We start from the raw sequence: 20,351 nt of genomic DNA, 5'->3' as shown, positions 1-20,351 counted from the left end.
TTCCAGTGGCACTTAGAGCTTCCCGAGGAGTGAGGTGCATTGTGTTATGTGCTGGGCACACAGCTGAATTGGAGCGAGCACGGCTTTCTCTGTGAGTGCTCTAGAGAGAGAATAGATCATTAAGGTCACTTGTTTTCCTTACAGAGGCCAAGGCAGGATTGATTCCTACATTATATTCTATCCCTGTATGTATTTTTCCTTCCCAGTTTCAAACAGCCGAGGTACCAAGATATACTCGCTTCCCTTAGGAGAGTCTTCTGCAACCCAGACATCTAGTTCAGACAAAGTTATGCCTGAATTTTTTAAGCCCACATTTTTAAAAATGTCATTCTATTATTTCCAGATGAGGATTGTTCATGCAGAGAAGGACACTTGTCACAGAGGGAAAGGGGAAGGAAACCGTGGCCCCTGCCAGGGCAAAGAAAGGGTTGGAGGAGGCAGCCTGAGCCAACCACAAGAAGAGTCCCACTAGCTCTTTCTACCTCCACCCACTTCCAGACACTCCTGGCCATGTTTGAGACAGCGCTATTGAATCCATTCAGCACTACAGCATTGTAACTGTGCACAGAAATGCACTTCAGCAGGCCAACCACCCTTAAAACCAGCCCCATTGTTTCTCCTAAAAGCCTCATTGAAATCTGTATATATAACTGGCTGCTGTTTTGTGAGTTAGCCATACTTGTGTGTTACTGATTTGAAAATGAATGCTCCTTGGAGGGTTATTTGCCTTGAAATACCCCTTCTCAAAAAAAAATGTTCCTCCTTCCATTTCCACACAATACCAGTGTGGAAATGCTACCCTTTAGAAAGATGATCAATATTGCTTTGTGGACTGGGATCTGATAGGAATTGGTATTGGCAGGGGCATCAGAGCAGTGGTTTAACAAATCTGTGTCTGTTTATGGGGAGCAGTGTTACCTGCCTTGCCCAGCAGAGAGAGACACGGTCACTCACACACTCACAGTCTCCTCTTGCATGCTCTCAGTGAAGCAGTGAAAGCAGCTGGACTAGAAGGAGCTGGGAGGAGCTATTCCACAGACTGCATTTTTCACATATCAAGAAATCTTGCAGTAGCAGATTTTTTTGGATTCTTAACAACACAAGCACAGGCTGGGAGCACTGGCAGATCCAGCAAGCAGACCCAGGACACCTTTTCCTCCAGGTGATGCTGCAAAACAGGGCAGGGTGAAAAGCATGATAGATCTGTGAAGCACCATTCACAGCTGGGTCTGACAAAACTCTGGTTTGTTTCATTAATCACACCTAGAAACCCCTCAAAACTATAAAAATGCATTGTCAGATGTTCCAAACGAAAACCAGCAAATACACCTAATGTCTAAATATCCAAAATGGTGTGCCAGCCTTCACCCCTTTTGTGAGCCCCATGTTGATGATCAGCAGCTCAGCAGCTTGCTCAGGGCTTTGTTGAGGTAGGTGTCTCTTTCAGCTGTAGTCACCTGCCCATCAATGCAGCCACCACCCAGCAGCCATAAAATCACAGACTGGTTTGGATTGGGAAGGTTCTTTAGAGGCCATCTAGTCCAACCCCCTTGGAATAAGCAGGAACACTTTCCACTGGACCAGGTTTCTCAAAGCCTCATCCAACCTGGCCTTGAATGTTTCCAGGGACAGGGCACCCATCACCTCCACCGGCAACCTGTGCCACTGTTTGGCCACCCTCATTGTAAAAAACTTATTCAGTATATTTATAATAATTAGCCCTTGCTGTATCTCTACCAGCACTATGAAAATTCTGTCCTCACCTCTCTTTTAAACCCCCTTTAAGATCAGGTGCACCTGCAACCCCACTTCACTCAGCTGGATGAGGTTTTTCTGCAGCTTCTTGTGTGCAGCACTGAGGTGCATGCCAAGACTGGCTTCCAGGTGCATTAAGACACATTCAGCTGTAGGTAAGGAGGGAAAAATCTCCATCTCCACCTTGAAATGAGGGGTTAAACAAACCTGTGGCAGATTGGAGTGCCTCACAGAGTGTGGTAATGGACTTGGTGCCACGTGGATGGCAGAAAGTGTACACGATATTGGCCAGTTGTTTGATACTGCCACTCTAAAGGCCCCAAGAATTAGACCAATTTCACACTAGAAGAGGTGCTTGTTTCTCACATTTTCTTTCACAGTTGGAGTCCTGGTCACTTGTTGATCTTCTGTCCTCATAAAATCTTTCCAGTTCATTTAAAAGTTGGCTCTCTTGTGCATTTCTTAAATTCTTTCTGAAGCTCAAGGTTTGAAATGCTTCCTTACTCCTGAGACTCCAAGGGCAAAACTGTAAAAGTGAGCACCCTGACCTCAAAGGCCTTATGCTGCCAGATACAGTCAGCAAGGGTTTGTGGTAAATGGGGCTGTGGGATCATGCTCCACTGTTAAGCACTGACTAAACAGTGTCTTGTACTTGAAGCCTTCAAAATCCTTTGCTTTGTCTCCAGCCTTCTGCAATGCATCTCTGTGATACAGAGCAGAGTTCTCCACAGAGAGATTTTCAAACTTCTCTTTTTAAAATTTTACTGTCCCCATAAAAAAACAGGTGGTCATATAAGGCTGGTAAGTTATTTCCTTTAAGTTAAGGACATGTCTTCTTTCCCTATAATTTTAGAAAATACTGCTGTTGAGTCCTTTCAATATGGTTGTTTGCAAGATAACTCATGAAAACATGGTGCAGTCTGTGCTATTCCCTTTCCCTCTCTCAGAGCACACTGTGTACATGGAGATGAATATTTCTTACATAATAACATAGACCAAGTAGCATTATATTAATTAGCAATTGTACACAGTTCTAGCTATGGAGGGAACTGAAGTCCTGCATTGTTTTGTGGTACAAAACTTACCAGTTCTAGAAAATTCATGCAGGAATTCACCAGTAGATTAACTCTTGAATTAATCAAGACTGATGGTGTTGCCCATTAGCATTGTTGTAAAACATATTTTTGGTTCATATCCAATCCCAGACTGCCAAGAGTTAATAGATTCAATATTAACTCATCCACACTTGGGTAATCCCCACAGGTAATCCCCACAGTACTACCACCCAGCAAAGCACACCTGGAAAGTACAGAACTCCCTTGTCCTCTTATTGTGATGCAGACATATTTGTTTTACATAAGTTGAATGGGTTTTTCTTCTTTTTCTGGTACTTGTCACCTCTTGATTTTTATATATCAAGAACTTGCAATTAAACACCTGATAGTTCTTCATAAAAATGTCATAAACTGCCTGATCTGGATATTTAGGTTAGTCTCTTCTTTTAAATCTTATGCAATATATTTCAGAGTAACAAAGCAAAAAAGATTTAGCTTTACACCAAAAATTGCTTCCTGGATTTGCTCTTCTATTGGGATACTCTCTGTTTTAGCCTGCACAAACAGACATTGCCAAATCTTCTCTGCCACTGAATTTTTTCTGCGTTATCTGCATATTCACACCAATTACCTATGGAGTGCAGGCTGTTTCAAAGGTTGTTGTTAGCAGAAGCATATTCATGTTTACATATAGCCAGATGTTAAACTTCTTGGAAGCTCTAGATAGGCGAACTCTGGAATTTTTTATTTCAATAAATTGTTCCACAGGTATGAGCAGGAATATTTTACAGTGCTAATGTATTCACATGCATCTAGAGAGGAATATATCTGCCCTCTAAACTGTGAAAACAAATGATCAGGTAGAAAATTATCATTTATCTTGAGTTTAATATAAACTAGCATTACAGTTCTTTAAAAGGGTTTGAACTTGTGTCTGTAGACTTTCCACTGATTATTCTTAAGGACTAACAAAGCTATTTATTATTGTCATTCATATGAAAAAAGTGCTTATTGATTTGTCTAATTATGCAAATGCACAGCAGGGGAGAATTTCTACCTGCAAATCTTACAGATAAACTAAATAAGAGTGGGAACAGAACAGAAAGAGAAAGCAAATGAACAAAGTGGTAGAACTGGAGCTCTCTGATTACCAGCCAAGGTCTGCACATTCTGTCCCCACTGAACTTCTGTAGTGTTGTACTTTCTCACAGAAGTTTGCCAGACATGCAACCATAGTTCTGGAAAGAGCATTTAATGCTTCTAAATAAGGATCCTGATCACCTACAGATCTTAGAAATATCTTCTAAGTGATGTCAAAGAAATAATCTTGCTCCTGTTAACTGTGACAAGACAAAATTGTGTTTCATGTACATTTGGATTGTATAGAGATTACAAACATGGTGTGCTGACTTTGGCTGTGGTAGACTCAATTTTCTTCACAGTAGCTGATGTGGGACTGATGTGGGACAGTTTGTATGTGTGATGAAAACAGTGTCTGCAATTCAGGGATGTTTTTGTGAGCAGTGCTTGCACAGAATCAAGGCTTTTTCTGCTCCTCAGCCCACACCACCAGTGAGCTGGCTGGGGGACAGCTGGGACAGCTGATTCCAGCTCCCCACTAGGGTATTTCCTACCTGTGGCATCATGCTCAGCATACAAACCTGCTCACAGGGTATTTCCTACCTGTGGCATCATACTCAGCATACAAACCTGCTCACAGGGGTATTTCCCAGCTGTGGCATCATACTCAGCATACAAAGCTGCTCACAGGGTATTTCCTACCTGTGGCATCATACTCAGCATACAAACCTGCTCACAGGGTATTTCCTACCTGTGGCATCATACTCAGCATACAAACCTGCTCACAGGGGTATTTCCCAGCTGTGGCATCATACTCAGCATACAAACCTGCTCACAGGGTATTCCCTAACTGTGGCATCATGCTCAGCATACAAACCTGCTCACAGGGTATTCCCTAACTGTGGCATCATGCTCAGCATACAAACCTGCTCACAGGGTATTTCCTAGCTGTGGCATCATACTCAGCATACAAAGCTGCTCACAGGGTATTTCCTAGCTGTGGCATCATGCTCAGCATACAAACCTGCTCACAGGGGTATTTCCTACCTGTGGCATCATGCTCAGCACATAAAGCTGCTCACAGCGTATTCCCTAACTGTGGCATCATACTCAGCATACAAAGCTGCTCACAGGGTATTCCCTAACTGTGGCATCATACTCAGCATACAAAGCTGCTCACAGGGTATTTCCTAGCTGTGGCACCATGCTCAGCAAACAAAGCTGCAGGAAGAGCCCTCTGTGGTTGGAGCTGTAGGGCTGAACCAAGCAGGCAAACCTGCCAGAGGAAGATGTGCACTGTGGTATCAAAAGGGAGTTGCAGCAACCAAGAGTTTCATTCGAAACAATTTTGCCTTTCCTGAGCTCTCTTTCCTGATGAAAGAAATTCATGAGGTGACATGGCACCTCATCCCTGACCTGTCATTTTGGTTGTATCAAGAGCTGCCTTAAAATCACAGCCGCATTTTGTGGGACGTTCAGATCTATTGGTTTAAACTCCCCCTGTGCCGTGTCAGTGCCAGCCCTGCCCTGCAGAGGTGGCAGCGATTCCCTCCCCGCGGTCCCGCTCCCATTGCCCGGGTTCCCGTCCCGGCCCCCGGCGCTGCCGCCGCTGTCCGCGGTGCTGAGCGGCCCCGGAGCTCCCGGCCCTGCCTGCGGAACCGGCTCGGCCTCCATCGGGCACAAGGTGAGGTCCCACATCATCGGGACCAGGGTTTGTCGGAATCCAGGACATCCCTCTGGCTGCCCTGGAGGACTCCAGACCCTGGCAAGAGGCTCCAAGACCTTGGCACGGAGTCAAAACCACCTGTGCCTTCGATTTTAGCCCATGGAAAAAATTACCAACTTTGTGTGAGGAGTTACAAGCCACAGGGGGTTGAGTAGAATGTTAGTGAATTTACCACAGGGTGGAAAAGTAGAATTTTGGGGATTTAGAATGAGGGTTCAAGAGGCGAGATGGAGGAATCTGAGTGTGTTCTGTCCTTCTTCTCCTTCTTGTCCTCCATCTTCTGCTGTGATGGTGGCACTTCTGGATTGGTTTAGGGTAGAGACAGACTGTCTAACATAGGTGATAGATATTGAAAAATTATTGTAAATAAAGTACACATAGATTTTAGAATAAAAAGCTAACACCGCCCCAAGGGCAGTCAGTGTGCCACAACCCGACCTGCCGGACAGATCTCAGCAGGTCAGAGAAAGAATGTCATAGATAAAAAAAAATAAACAACCTTGAGAACAAGAGCCAAGGAATCCTGTCTTCTTCTTCAGTCTCGGGGCTGGGAAAAAAGAGACTTTATAACATCTCGGGGTCATCTCGACACCAGAGACCTCGTCAGGTTCCTCTCTGAACATGAGCAGTTACACATAAAAGGAATTGTATTGATATTTCTGTTAATTCATTTCTGTAGCATCATTGGTGCTTAGGGCACTCTTGCAGAAAAAGACCATTTGCCTGAAATTTTTATGCCTTGAGGCATCTCTGGCTAAGCTGGTGCTCTGGAGCATTGCATTGTATTTTCCCTCTTTGATTCATGTGTCTGATTGTCCAAAAACAACACGCCAAAATTTAGCTAGAACATTGGAATAATTGCCTTAACTGTGGTTGAAAAGATGGAGATAAAGCTCACACCTTATGTTTCGTACTAATTATATCCAGAGGGATGCAATTGGCTCATGAAGTTTTGAGGCAGTAACACCATCTCAGCACAGAAACAGTGCTTACTGGCCCACAGAGCCCAAAAAATAGAAGATAAATACATGCTCAAAACTCCTATTTGCAGGGAGAGATTTCTATAGACATAGCTGGGCAGCTGGATTTGAGTATCTTCCAACAGAGTGAAAATATTTCTTCCTTACTTGGTTCCTTTTTTATAACTGTGTTTCATGATAACTACTATATTCATTGATTTTTCATCTTTTCCACATCTATCCACTCTTCTCAAATAACCTTCACATATTTGTCCTCAGCATTGAACATGCTTCTAAGGAACTTGAGATGTGCAATAGAAGAGTTTTTACTACATGATTAGATGGCCATTTCTTCTTTTATATACACAAATTAGCCCTTGCTTCTACGAAAGTCTGTGCACAGAGTCCAAGGCATTTCCCTGAGGATCATTAAATCAGGCTACCACATTTCTACTTAGAAACTTCAGGAGCTCAAATTTATAATGAAATACAGACTAACAGATGAACTGGAAATGCAACTTACAAGTCTGGTGCTTTCCCTTTGCAACAGACAAATTTAATTTATAAAAGTTTTAATAAATTCCTCTGGGTTTTTCCCCACTTGGTTCTTCTGATAAAAGAGAAAATTTATTCTGAACACAAATGGTCTACACTGAGACTGAGGGCAGTCCCTCTATGGTGATCATCTTCTCACAAAATACCATTTAAACTCTACCTGGCAAAGGATCTGATTTCATCAGGTAAAAGGCAGGAGGACGCTTTGCTTCTCACTTTGGTGAGAAGCAAACTCACCAAGTTTCTCAGGATCTTAATCTTAACAAAGGGCAACTATTTCATGTATCTCATGTTATTTTCCCTATGACCACATTCAAATTACAACAGTGGAAGAAAGTATTAAACATACACGCACACATAATTAAGAGTGCGTATGTATCAATTAAATTGGTAAATAATAATAATGACAGTAAAAATATCTAAGAAAACACAATGCACTGAGAAATAATAAGCATAATCCCTTCCATTCAAAATGTTTCACTCCATGGGGCCAGTAATCCAAGACTGTTTCCATAAGGCTCTGCTGTTTTAGCAGCTGTGACACAGTATAAAGTTTCCCATTTGGAGCCTGAGCACAATTAAAGTCCTCCTCAACACCTGATGTAATGGGCTCTTATTTGCTAATTCATCTCAGTAATCAGCGGACCTTGAGGATGTTCACAATGCTGTGTCCAGAGAAATATACAGATTATCCTGGAGCATGCACTCAGGATGCCTTGGATTGGCCATTTATCCTCCTCAGCTCTTTATGGCAACAAACACTTCACTCTCCTGCCTGTTTCTAATTTCCATTTAGGATTTGGTTTATGAAATTGTTTAGAGGCCTCAAGGAGATTATAACTGTCTAGTGGTAGACACCCTTTGGAGGTTTAAATTAGAGACAAGGCAAGAAAATAAAGAAAGGAAGAAAGATCAGGGCTAACAAGAGGCAATAAGTGCTAACACTGAATTGGAGTCAACTACGGTGGCTGTCAAATTTTTGACCACAATTTTGCCTCAACTTTATTTCAGTACACTTGTACTTGATACTCATACCTCCTTCTGAACAGGTTTAGATGAGCATCAGCATCCCCATTTCAGAGGAAGAGCAGATAGAAACTCACTGGCCAATGACTAACAGTGCTCTCAGAATCGGACAAATTCTGGCAAAAATGAGAATATGAGAATTCGTCTTCTTAATTTTCTTAATTTTTCTTCTTAACTTTCATGGGTTTTGAATTAAGCCACGAGGACATCCTTCCATGCTTCAGGTTGTCCTTCACTTGTTTCTCTCTCTAACAGCATTTTTGTAGACAGGTATGACCTCAGTAACCTTTCTCTCTTTTGTGTTCTGGCTGGCTTTCTTCCCAACATCCAACCTGAATCCACAGCTCATGACTTGCCAACTCATTGCTTGCCAGGATGAGTTTCCTTCTACTTTTTGTCCACTAAAATAAGAAGAAAAAAAAAAAAGTAGAAGGGAATTTAGAAGAACAAGAACTCTTGCAAATTTTTTTGCTGGATTGATCCCTGTGCAGCTAGACTAATAAAAAAATCTTCTAATATGCAAAGGATACCAACCTTAGGAAAAAATTTAAATTCATGTTCATTTTTTAAAATTTTTGAGACAAAATTGGAAAACAAGTTTCCCTTTGGTTTTCCATCCATCTCACAGACTGGTTTTCAAGCACTTTCAGTTGTTTTCAGCACTTTCTGGATTGTTGTGGTGGTTCATCTGGCACCCTCCCCATCCTTGGGCCTGCTCTGTGACCTCAGAAGCTTCTGAAAAACCCTGGTGGAACCAGCTGAGGGGTGAAGTGTCCATTTACCACACCATAAATCACTCCCTGGTTGTACCAGGAGCTCTTGCACTGTAGAGGTGGAAAGCACCAGAAACATCAGCTTCCAAAAAAAGGTGGGAAACAAAGGATAAGCAATTTTCCTTTGTAACCTTGGTAAACCACTTACCTGGGCTGTGGCCTGAGTGGAGGGGCACCAGTGTGAATTGTAGCCTGGGTGGAATGGTACCATTGTCACAGCACTCTGGCAAGCTGCAAAAAAAGCACAGCAGTTATTGGCTTGGGTTATGGTCAGGAGGGAAACCTACTGATGGCCAAAGTCAATCATCCTGTGACCCTGTAAATGGTGGTCCTAAGTGAGACCCTTTGAGTTCTCCTGGACTGCAGCAGCTGCAGCAGCAGCACCTCCCTGTGACTGGGGCACCTCTCAGAGCTCCCAAGCCAAGCTTGGGGTACTCAAGGAACCATCTCTGACAACAAGGCTGAGGCTGATTCCCCACCCCACCACATCTCTACATTCCTCAGAGTGAAACCCTTGTCTGTCAGGAAATGCAAAGTGTGAGCATTGATGATTTGGTGTGAGTGCAATGATTTGGTGTGAATATTTCACTGAACCTGAGAGGAATTTTTGATAGGAGCCTTTACACCCATAGAAATCTGTGTACACATCATTTTACCTGTGTGCCTGTGAGTTGATTGTGGTATGAATGTTACTGTCTCAAATCTATGGTTAAGCCATTGTTGTAGTGAGCCCTACTGAATCACTGTTGTAAATGTTAAAGAATTCAATGATTAAGTGCTGCTAAACCCCTTTGCATCCATATCCTTTACACCTTTACCTGCTTTTGCATTCCCAGATTCCATACAAATCATTTCAAATTGCTTTTAATTTGATCTTTCTTTTTACACTTTAACCTGTGCAGTAAATTGTAGAGTGAACCTTGCCATGAAACTATGTCAAGCTGCATTTCCAAAAATTCATACTAAACCCTGGTTTTGCCCATACCTTTGGTGCTGTTTCTTTAAGCAGCCAAACCATTCATTTGTGAGAGCTGTAAGAAGAGGTTTCTGCCAGGTAGATGTGCCTGGTTCTGTGACAAACTTTGTGGACCCACCTTGTGTGGATTGAACTCTTTTATTTGCCCTCTGCTACATCTGGTTCCTTGGTTTTCTGCTTCAGCTGAAACATAAAAAAAACCAATTTATTCACCCAGGCCGTGGCATCTCATCAGATGAGGCCTGTGATCCAGTTTTCTTGCATTGGCAATGACACTAAGTGCCAAGTAAAGGTTTGTGTTCTGGGCAAATCCTTATACTGATGTGATGTTTTCATTCTTGCTCACAGCAGGGAGATCAAACAGAAGAATGGGTTACAGATAGCTGAAGAGAAAAAAGCTCTGCGAACTTATTTTTTTTCCAGGGAGAATAAGAACAAGAAAAGAGAATTAAAAAAAAAAGGCAGCACCTCTTGGCAAACAGTTACATTAAGTACAGTTTGCAAGAACTGTGTATGAAAATAAGTTAAAATTATTTTGATTGTTCATGGAAAAGGAAAAAAAAGATAACATGGTAAAAGAATTAAAAAGGATGTGGTTGCAGAAGGTGGGAACATCTGTTTTGCTACTTCTAATGACAGAATATGGGACAATTCATGCCAACAAGAAGTTGACATATACCAAAAAACCCATATAAACATATAAAAACATATACAAAATATAATAATTTTTGTTCTGTGTGTGATTGACTGTGGAACTAGCTCCACTAGAAAAGTTTGAGACTTAATATACAAACTAGAATCCGTCATTTAGACAGAGATGAAGAACAGCATGAGCACTAACAAGTACATTTAGAAAGATAATAAATAAATACTGTGTTTAAGTTGCTCAGCAATTATAAGAAGCAGAAAGATGGGGAGTAAAGTGTTTGTTAGAGAGTTCTTACACCTGAGTTAGAAATGTTCCAGGTCAGCCCCTGCCAGCCAGCACTTTGGCCACAGCTATGGCCCAGGGTCACAATTTATATTGTGGCTGTTGCATAGACAGCATCACATCCATTGATCTCATTTTAGCTTCCCTGGTAATTTTGTTAAACACTTGCTGGTGGCTGTGACTTGCTTCTGTTTAAGAGTTATTCTCTGGAAGTGTTTTTCTTTCCTTAAATGTAATTAAATACTCTGAAGTTAATCAGAGACCTGGTGTGCTTTTTTCCATGTCACAAGGTCATGTACCTTGGGCTGATGACAGGATTGCAAATGGGGACAGAGTGGTCAGAGGCTGCACTAATCCCTGGCATGAGGGATATGGAGGAGCAGCAAATAAAGCAGGGTCTATGTTAAGTGAGTGGGCAAATGCTTTTGAAAATATCCTCTAAATAGACCGATTCCTCTTTTCCCTATGTGTACCTGGCTAGCATTGTTTTGTGTTTTTCCTGGGTGCTCTGGAGCTGATCCCGGGAGCTTTTCCTTCCTGAGAGCCACAGGAAAAGATATATTGTCCATGTAACTGTGAAAATACTCCTTGAGTTGATGAATTTCTTCAGATGAAGAAATTTAACTAGCCCATGCTGCACTCCATCTTTGTAAATCCTAAGCCCTATGTGTAGCTGCTGCTAAGGAAAAGTTTGGGGAAGTCCATCTGCCACAGAAATCCTTCTGTGATTTCGTTTAAAAATTCATGCCAGATATAGATTTATACTTAGTTTATTTGCTTTCCTACTAAATATTCCTGCCCCTCACATTCACACGTTCCCTCTGCATAAACCAAATATTTCTCTGATTGAGCTCTAATGCCCCAGTGATGGCCACAAATAAAAATACAGCAAGAAATGCAGCAAAACCTTTCAGCAGCAAATAGCTACAGGAAGGTGGCTTGTGTTCATTGCTCCAGTAGGATGAAAATCAGCATTTCAGTGCAAACAAGCAAGTAGTGTCTCTGGGCAGCACACAGCTTCAGAACAGCTTTGGTGTAGTTGGAAAAAAAAAAAGACAAAAAATCCCACTGAAACAACTAACCAAAAAAACCAAACCAGCTTTTATATTCAGCTTCACTGTATATGTAGATGTGTGTATGAATGATTTTTTACTTGTCCTATGCCATGACACAGGTGGTATTCCCTCTTTTTTTTTACAGAAATGCAAATGAACACATTTTATATGTCTGTTTTGTAGAAAGCAGGGTGTCTTGGCTCTCAGGGACCCCGTGCTTTTGAAATGCTGAAAATTTTAAAGAAAATGACCGATTGCCTCCCTCCCTTGGGGCTCCAAGGTTTTGGCCTGAGTCACAAGCAGAGACTGGAACAGGACTGTGACAGCCCTGCATGGGACTGGGGAGCCTCTGGTTTTTGCTCCAACCCCAGCCCACAAGCAGCCCCTGATATGGGACAGGTGGAATTTGAAGGAGACAAGGAAAAAAAAGAAATTAAAATTTCCTGAAGTATTTATTTCACCTCAATGCTTAGACAAGACTCCTTCACACTTCAAGGCACATCCCTCTTTTTTTTTCCTTTTAAATGTTCAGAAATAATTAATAATAATAGTAATAAGAATAAAAATGTCTGGCTCTTCACATGTATACTGAGGGCTGCAAAGCTGTAAAATAAGGGCTTCTGCGTCAGCAATTTAGCCTGATGCTGGCTTAAACTGCCTTACAAGAGGAGCAAAGAGCTTACACTGACCACAGCTCCAGCCCTGAGACTGCAGATCAGGCCAGCAACCAGGGAAAAAGAGCCTCATGGCACCTGTGTGACGGGAAAGAAATTCTCCTGCAATCTCTGGTTAAAGAGAGGAGCAGGGAAATCCACCTTTTAGATGAGGGCACCTGAGCCAGCTCTGTCAGAACTCGTTTGTGCTGCTGTTCCCATGGCTCACAACGCAGCAGCGAATCTGGGCACTGAAATGGCCCCATCTCAGCTGCAGGGAGGTCCTGCAAGACAGGGCAAATTCATCACACAGCTCAGCCCCACGTTTGGCAGGGGAGCCCAGGGAGGGTTTGGGTGGTGACAATTCCCTCCTTGGGAAGGGAATTCCCAAAGGCAGCCCAGGCCCGGGCTCCCCTCTTTGTGCGGGGCTGTGGGTGATGCTGCGCAGTCCAGGCAAGGCACAAACTGAAAACCACCCTCTCCCTCCAGATCTCCCTGGCAGATCTCTTCTGTCACATTCAGCTCTTTTCTTTTTAATACAACACTTTTCCCTCCCCGTGAAGTTTTCCAGTCTTGACCAGCAGTTTCAGTGTCACCTCTTCAAATGGCACCTGCGATCCCCTCCTTCACCCCAGCTGCCCTTCCCCAGATCATTTCTACACTCTTCATAAAAAACCAACAAAATCAGCATCACCACTGCATCCTTCCCCCCTAACCTGGAGCAGTGCATCTGCCCTGGCTGGGACAGGCTCGTGGCAGAGCCCAGGGGAGGCCACAGAGGGACCTGAGGGCAGGGCAGAGCTGTGGGGACAGCAGGTGCCACCCTGCCCAGGCGGCATGGCCTGGAGAGCCAGGGCATTGGGAAACCTGCACTGCCTGCGCAGTAAAAACCCTCGGGGCTGGGCTGCCAATCAGAATGGAAGCAAGAGCTGCTCAGAAAACCCCTCTAAATATCTGTATTTGTGCACACAAGCTGTGCCAGTGTCTTTAGATGTGCCCGTACATCTGTATGTTGTTGTCACACACGCACGGATGTGCACTCAGGAGTGCCTGCCTGGCCCGGACGGGTTTGGAGGTGAGCAGTGCCCTGCACGGGGTGGCACCTGGCAGGGTGGGCACCTTCGGGGCACCGGCAGCACCACGGGCACGGGCACGGGCAGGGATCAGCCCCCGGGCCAGGGAGAGCTGCAAGGGCTGGGTCAGAGCCGAGCACGGGACTGGGAATGCCCCAAACTGCCCCAGCCGGGAAATCACCCTCTAGGAAGGGGATCTCACAGCCCCCCGCTTAAAATGAAACATTAAATTTAATTTTAAAAAAGGAAAAATCGGGCAGGTTAAATAGGGATAGGGCTTTGTTGTTATTTTGTTGGTTTTTTGTTGTTTTTTTTTCAGTGCACGTGTAAATGAAGGCAATTTGGGTGCTACAAATATAAGACGAAAATACACCTAATTCCGTCATCATATAGATATAATATATTTCACTCTCACCACATAAATACAAAACATCCAAATATTCAAAACATTCAGAACAAAAGTTAGTAGCAAGGGCTCAGCGCTCGATTCATTCATTATTTTTTCGACTAGTTGCCTAGAAACTTCAGACGTAAATAATTTACAATAAAATTACTATTTTCTTTTCATCCAGCTCCTTCTGTCCAGTTCTGGTCTATAGTTAATTCTATATTCTACAGCAACCATTCCACTTTTTGTAATTTTTTTTTTCTTTTTTGGTTACAGTTTGGTGGCACGTATTTATACAGTTTGTAAACGCCATGTGTTAAAGTTCAAAGAAAGAAAAGAAACTTAAAACCAAAGTAAATAATTTTTTCCCCCAAAGAACTACCTAAGTACAGCATCCCTTTTGTGGCAAATTCAAGTACCGAAACTGAACAGAAAATATTCGATCCAGAATACTAGAAGGTGAAATACATATGTTTGTGGAGAAAATAGCAGTAAGAATTATGAAAAAAAAAGTTTGTTACATAGATGTGTTTTAAAGTACAAAAATAACAATAAAAGATACGATTTTTATATTTTACGTTCGTTTTAAATGAAGTGTGAGCGATATGCGAGAGGGTTATTTTAGGAGGAAGGAAGGCTACAGGGTTTTTTTGTGTTTAGATGAACATTGAAATTATTTGGAAAAATCAAATAGAGCAATAAAAATTAAAATTACGATCGCAACAGATCTGGATACAAATAGATTTGTGAGTTCCATGATTTGTCTGCAGACTTGTTTTTGCAGATAAGCTCCGCGGGACAGGCCCGTTGGAATTCAAATTAAAAAAAAAAAAAAAAAGGAAAAAAGGGGAAAAAAAGGGGGGGCGTTGTGTTATCTCGAAGGAAGAGACAATTTTACGCAAAATTTCTGCAGCTACCGGTTTCTGTCTCCCCTATTCGTGACTGTACGTTCAGTCCGTCTCGGCCCTTCCCACATTCAAGATTTACCAAGAAAAAGAAAAGTTGCTGGAGGATTTCCTGACTGGCGCTAAGGGCTCGCTCGGGGCTGTAGTGCAGCGAGTGTGGGGGTAAACGGGGGCCACAGGTGGGGCCCCAAAACCTTTGTGCTTAGAAATCACTGAGTCCGGGGGACACAAAAAAACCACCCCAAAACGGGCATCACCTGGCAGCTCCATCCTCCTCTCTCCGAAACCCCGCTCCCTCGCTCGGCATTGGCCGAAGCCGATGGAGGGGAGCCCGGCCGACCCTCGGCCCGACCGCTGACCCTCTGCGTCCCTTCCCGACCGAACGAGCAGCGCGATCGCCCCTCCCGCCCGGACAGACGGACCGTGGGCAGCGGGAGCGCACCGGGAGGCGCCCGCAGCCCCCGCCGCGCCCCGGCCCCGGCCCCGGCTGCCCCGGGCTGCGGGCCCCGCTCCGCCCCGGCCCGCGGAGGGAGCCGCGCCGCGGGGCTCGGGGGCGGCGGGGAGCGGGGCCGCCCGTCCCATAAATACCGCCACAAATAGAGACTATAAATATAAATAGGGGGAAGGTACTTAGAGTCAGTCCAGTGCTTTTTTCTCAGCGCTCTCTTTATTGTTGGTCCGGGAGTAGGGCTCGAAGGCGGACGAGCTCAGGTAGCGGGCCGACAGTTCCTGCAAGTTGCCCGCCAGCGAGCCGGCCACGGCCAGGGGCGCGGAGGAGAGGCGGCCGGCCACGGAGCCCAGCAGCGCGGGCACCGGCAGCCCGAACAGCCCGTGCCCCGCGGCCGCCGCTCCGTGCAGCGCCGCGGGCGGGGGCGGCCCGGCGGCTCCGCTGGCGGCCGGAGGGTGCGGGGAGCCGCCGCCGCCGCCGCCCGGAGCCGCCGCCGCGCTGCCGCCGCCCGCCGCGGCCAGGCCGGGCCCGCGCAGCGCCGAGCCCAGCGCGCCCGTGGCACAGGGCGGCAGCAGGCCCGGCAGCCCCGGCGGAGACAGCAGCCGGCCTTGCTCCAGCAGCCGCAGGACGCTGCAGGTGGCGGCGGTCTCGGACACCACCGAGCGCAGCTCGGAGTCCTTGCCCTGGTCCTTCTTCTGCTTGGTGCGCCGGTTCTGGAACCAGACCTTGACCTGCGGGCCGGGGAGAGAGGCAGGGTCAGCGGGGCGGGAGCAGCGGCGGCCCCCGGCAGGTGCCCCCCCCGGAGGCTGAGGGGGAGGGCTGGGGCACAGGCACTTGGCAGCGGGGAGCGCTTCCAAAACGCACAAAGCCACGCTCACAGACACAGCCCCCCGCACCCTCTGTCTGGGCCCGGTTTCGGGGTGACCCCGGGGCCTTTCGTTCTGCATCTTTAACCAGACCTCTCACTTCGTCCTAGTTTACTACAGGCCGGGAATTCTCCGCGGGACGGAGCCAGCCCTTTCTCACCGCTTTATTCTAAGCCGGCTCAGCCGGAGCCCCGGGCACTCCGCGGCTCCCAGCAGCCGCTGCCCGCTCCGACTGCCCTTCCTGGGGGTAACAGCAGCAATGAGCTTCTTTCCCCGTATTCCAAGCTGGACGCTCTCTCTCTACCCCCAAATAATTTTAAATAATATTCAACTTAAAAAAAGCATTCTGGAAGTCACCCAAAAAACAACAAACAAAACCAAAACCAAACCAAAACACTACAAAACCCACCCATGGCAGGTTCTGTAACCTACAAGCTGTTGAACTTGTCATTCCTATGCGGCAAGGAAAGAAAAAGCTAATTATCATATCAGGGGAATTTACTGTTATATGATGTTTTGTGGAAATATGAAACCAGCTTTAAGTTTGGACTTTTGGGTGCTTCCCTGCGCTCTCACACAGTTTTAGGCCTCCTGTCGGTCCCCGGCCTTTCTGCCCTGGAGGGTGCAGGAGCGATTCTCCCCTTCGGACATAAAAGGACTCAAAATACGGCCCAAACTTCAGCCCCATCCCCGGATCTCTCATACCCAGGAAAGCCCAGCCCGAACATCTCCAGCCCGGCAGGCCGGGGGGAAGGTGCTCGTCTCTCCCTGCGACTTTGAGCGCCTGTATGCTGGGGCTGGGAGCGGCTCGGCCTCCCCTCGCTTCTCCCCGGCCGCAGCAGCGAAATCTCCGCGCCCGGGGGCGGCGGCTCCGCGCAGCCGAACACACGGAGCCTGGCGGGGCCGGATCCCCTCGGGCCGGAACTGTGGGAGCCGGGCACAGCGAGCCTAGCCGGGCCGGAGCTGGGGGAGCCGGGCACACCGAGCCTGGCCGGGCCGGAGCTGGGGGAGCCGGGCACACCGAGCCTGGCCGGGCCGGAGCTGGGGGAGCCGGGCACACCGAACCTGGCGGGGCCGGATCCCCTCAGGCCGGAGCTGGGGGTGCCGCTCCCGGCCCGGCGGGAGTTTGGCTTCGTGGCCAAGCTCCTTCCGAGGCCCTCGGGCCTCCTCGCCCGCGGGGAGAGCCCAGTGGGGCTGGGTGAGGCGACACGAGGGACTCCTTTGGCCAGCAGTTCCCCTTGCCGTGACACACGCAGTTAGGGACACACGCAGTTAGGGACACACTCAAGGACACACGCACTTAGGGAGACACGCAGTTAGAGGTCCCCAGCCGGGACTCCTCAGCCACGAGCCCTCAGCTCCATCCCGGCCGGACACGCGTGGGCACCCCGGAGCTGCCTCGCCCCTCGCCCCGCGGGGGCTGCGCTGAGGGCGCAGGAGGCGCGCAAGGCCGCGTCCTTGGGCCCCCCACGGGCCGGGAAGGGGGGCCCGCGGGGCAGGGCAGGGCAGGGCAGGCGCGGCTCCCCGTCCTTGGGGCGCTACCTGAGTCTCGGAGAGATTGAGCTGGCGGGCGAGCTCGGTGCGCTCCCGGCCCACGACGTACTGGCAGCGCTGAAACTCCATCTCCAGGCGGTAGAGCTGCTCGGCCGTGAAGGAGGTGCGGGTCCGCTTGGGACGGTCCAGATCAAGCCCTTTAGGCAGAATAATCTCTCGGATTGAACCTTTGGCATCTGGCAAAGAAAGGCGCAGTCAGCTTCATACCCAGGCAACCCTCTTCTGCTTTCCCCTTCCTTTTTACACTTTTCTAATTTTTCCAAGGGAAAGAGCCGTCCCCAGCGCCTTCAGGACCGAGGCACGAGTCGGGATGGAGCAGGGTCCCTGCGACTGAGGCTCTGCACCTGGCCACTGCACCCACGGAAGGGAAAAAACCCACAACACAGAAGGAAGGAGGGGGCGATGGGGGCCCGGGCCTCTATAATTAATCCCCTCAGCCCATTTAAAAATTACTTTGAATATATTGCGCTCACAGTGCGACACTGCGGCATCACCCACGGCCCCTCTGGGAAGCTGGGGAGAGAGAGATCCTTCAGGCCAGGCTTTGTGCCTGCCTGGAGTGCAGGGCTACTCTTTGTTCCCCTTGGGCTCCGGGCTAGGACTTGCTGGTAGCCACCATACACATTCCGTCTCCCACCCCAAAATATAAACACTTCTTCTTATTATTTTTTTAATAACAAGTTTCTCATGCTTCCAAAAAAAAAAAAAAAAAAAAAAAAAAAGCTTTTGGAGGCAGCAGTGCCCCGACCTGGCTGCCTGCCACTGTGAACGTGGGGACACCTCCAGCCCACCCTGCACCGCTGCCGCTGCCGCTTTGGGGTTTTGGCAACGAGAAGCAGGAGGGAAAAAAAAAAAAAAAAAAGGAGGGGGGGAGGGAAAGAAAACAAGGCACCAACCAGCCCGCAGAAACCTCACTTTTCTGGTAGCCCCGACTGGAAGGAAAGCGGGACAAATCTCATTAACACGACTGTCAAGCTAGAGCCAGATTCAGGTTACCTTAAAGCCTTCGGAACTTTACTTGCCGTAATTTTACCTCCTCGGTACGTTTTAAATCAGAGACAATCACATCATTTTAATCTGACCCTTCTCTGGGTCAGCCAGTGGCGTAAGGATTAATTCTGGCTTTCAAGGCCTGCTTCCCACATATTTTGTTCCGATTCTTTTCTCTCCCTCCTCCCCCAAAACGCACCTTAATAAAACTGAAATTTCTTCAGGTAATTTTTTCTTTTTTTTTTGGAGGGAGTAAGAATAAGATTATTTAGCTATTTTAGCCTGGAGAAAGGACGAAGATTGAGGGAAATTAAACGTATAACTACTAAAAAGTAATAATTAAATAACCCTTCGTTATCCCTCCATTTATCCTAAGGCTGGTTGTTATTTTAAAACAGCCTTTTTCTACGGGCTGCCGGGCACGGAGAGAGGAGGCACAGGGGGAATCTCTGCCCTCCGAGAGGGCCTCGCTGCCCCTCGCCGAGGTGCGCGGCCGGCCGCGGGCGGGATGCGCGGGCGCGGAGGGAGCGCGCCCGGCAGAGCCGCGGCCCCGCGGGAACGAACGCGGGGCTCCCTGCGGGGACCGGGACCCCGGGAAAGCTGCGGGGCAGGAAAGGAAAAACAAAACAACAATGAGCGGGGCCGGTCCGTTCCGGGGCAGCGCCGGGGAGCAGCAACCGCGGCTTAACTTTGCGCCGAGACTGCGGCGGAAATTCCCCGGGATAAAGGCGGCGGAGCGGGGCCGGGGCACGGCACAGCCCGGCCCGGAGCGGGATCTCTCCCCCGCAGCCGTAGGAAGGGCTTTGGACCCAGGGCCAGACCCCAGGCAAAGCGGCAAAATCAACCCCATCTCCCGGGCTCACCTTCCCCCACCCTCGCCAAACACCTCAAACTCATACCTCTAACTAGGATCCTCCTGCAATAGTCCGGATCAGCCGAACTAGATTTACTTTTATTACAACCTTCCGTGGCTGCAGAGGCAGAAAAAGTCCCTTGCTGATCCTTCAAAAAAGAAGTAGAAATATTTCCTTCAGACCCTTTGCTTTCCTTGCCCTCTTTATGTCCGTTCTTCGAGACCCGGTTAGCTTCAGTCTCTGAACTGCATCTAACGTCCATTTTGTCTTGTTTCCCAAACATGTAGTGCAATAAAAACAAAACAAAAAAAAAAAAAACCAAAAAAAAAAAAGCGCCAACAACGATAACAAAAAAATTATAGAAGAGTAGAAGAAGAAGAAGAAGACGAAGTCTATGCTGGATATTGCACGACTTAGGGTGAGATCGGTGGGGATCTGTAAAGCACCTTGAGAAGGAAGATCGGGTTTTATCCCACTGGAAAAGCAGCGGCTTCCTCAGTCCCAGCGTCCTAATGTGACTGTCCAGCTTCCCAGAGCGCCCAGTGATCAGGTACTCAACAGTACAACTCTAAAATGATTTAATGTCTGCCTTATTACAGAGACATGTAGTTGTTAGACACACAGAGGGACGCGCACTCGCTGTTTCAATTGATTACGGGTAATTTTGCAGCCTCCACATTTAGGTTACCTCATGAATACACTAAATTGTTTGGATAATATATCAGATCG

At 47.2% G+C, this 20,351-nt stretch overlaps 1 protein-coding gene across 1 annotated transcript; it reads right to left on the bottom strand.

Annotated features, from left to right (window-relative positions):
• Nucleotides 1–8,449: 8,449 nt before the first annotated feature.
• On the bottom strand, nt 8,450–20,127 carry VAX1 (ventral anterior homeobox 1). Its single transcript, XM_054277210.1, has 6 exons — nt 19,668–20,127; nt 17,767–17,954; nt 15,541–16,089; nt 10,024–10,088; nt 9,078–9,160; nt 8,450–8,557 (listed from the first exon to the last, which is right to left on the bottom strand). The coding sequence occupies exons 1-3, from the start codon at nt 19,903–19,905 to the stop codon at nt 15,547–15,549; spliced, it is 969 nt and encodes a 322-aa protein (XP_054133185.1). The 5' UTR covers nt 19,906–20,127; the 3' UTR covers nt 8,450–8,557; nt 9,078–9,160; nt 10,024–10,088; nt 15,541–15,546.
• Nucleotides 20,128–20,351: the final 224 nt, after the last annotated feature.

This window comes from Melozone crissalis, unplaced genomic scaffold (assembly GCF_028551555.1).
Source record: "Melozone crissalis strain CALT ecotype California unplaced genomic scaffold, PUWL_Pcris_2 ptg000019l_1, whole genome shotgun sequence".
Taxonomy (NCBI): domain Eukaryota; kingdom Metazoa; phylum Chordata; class Aves; order Passeriformes; family Passerellidae; genus Melozone; species Melozone crissalis.
The sequence above is the reverse complement of the archived record's forward strand: the minus strand, read 5'-3'. Positions and strand labels throughout refer to the sequence as shown.

Excerpts from the sequence above, each read along its gene's own strand:
- VAX1 (XM_054277210.1), bottom strand. The coding sequence starts at position 19,905 with ATGTTTGGGAAACAAGACAAAATGGACGTTAGATGCAGTTCAGAGACT. Across the intron at positions 17,955-19,667 it reads CAGGAGGATCCTAGTTAGAG|ATGCCAAAGGTTCAATCCGA; the intron begins GTATGAGTTTGA and ends TTTCTTTGCCAG. Across the intron at positions 16,090-17,766 it reads TCAATCTCTCCGAGACTCAG|GTCAAGGTCTGGTTCCAGAA; the intron begins GTAGCGCCCCAA and ends CCCGGCCCGCAG.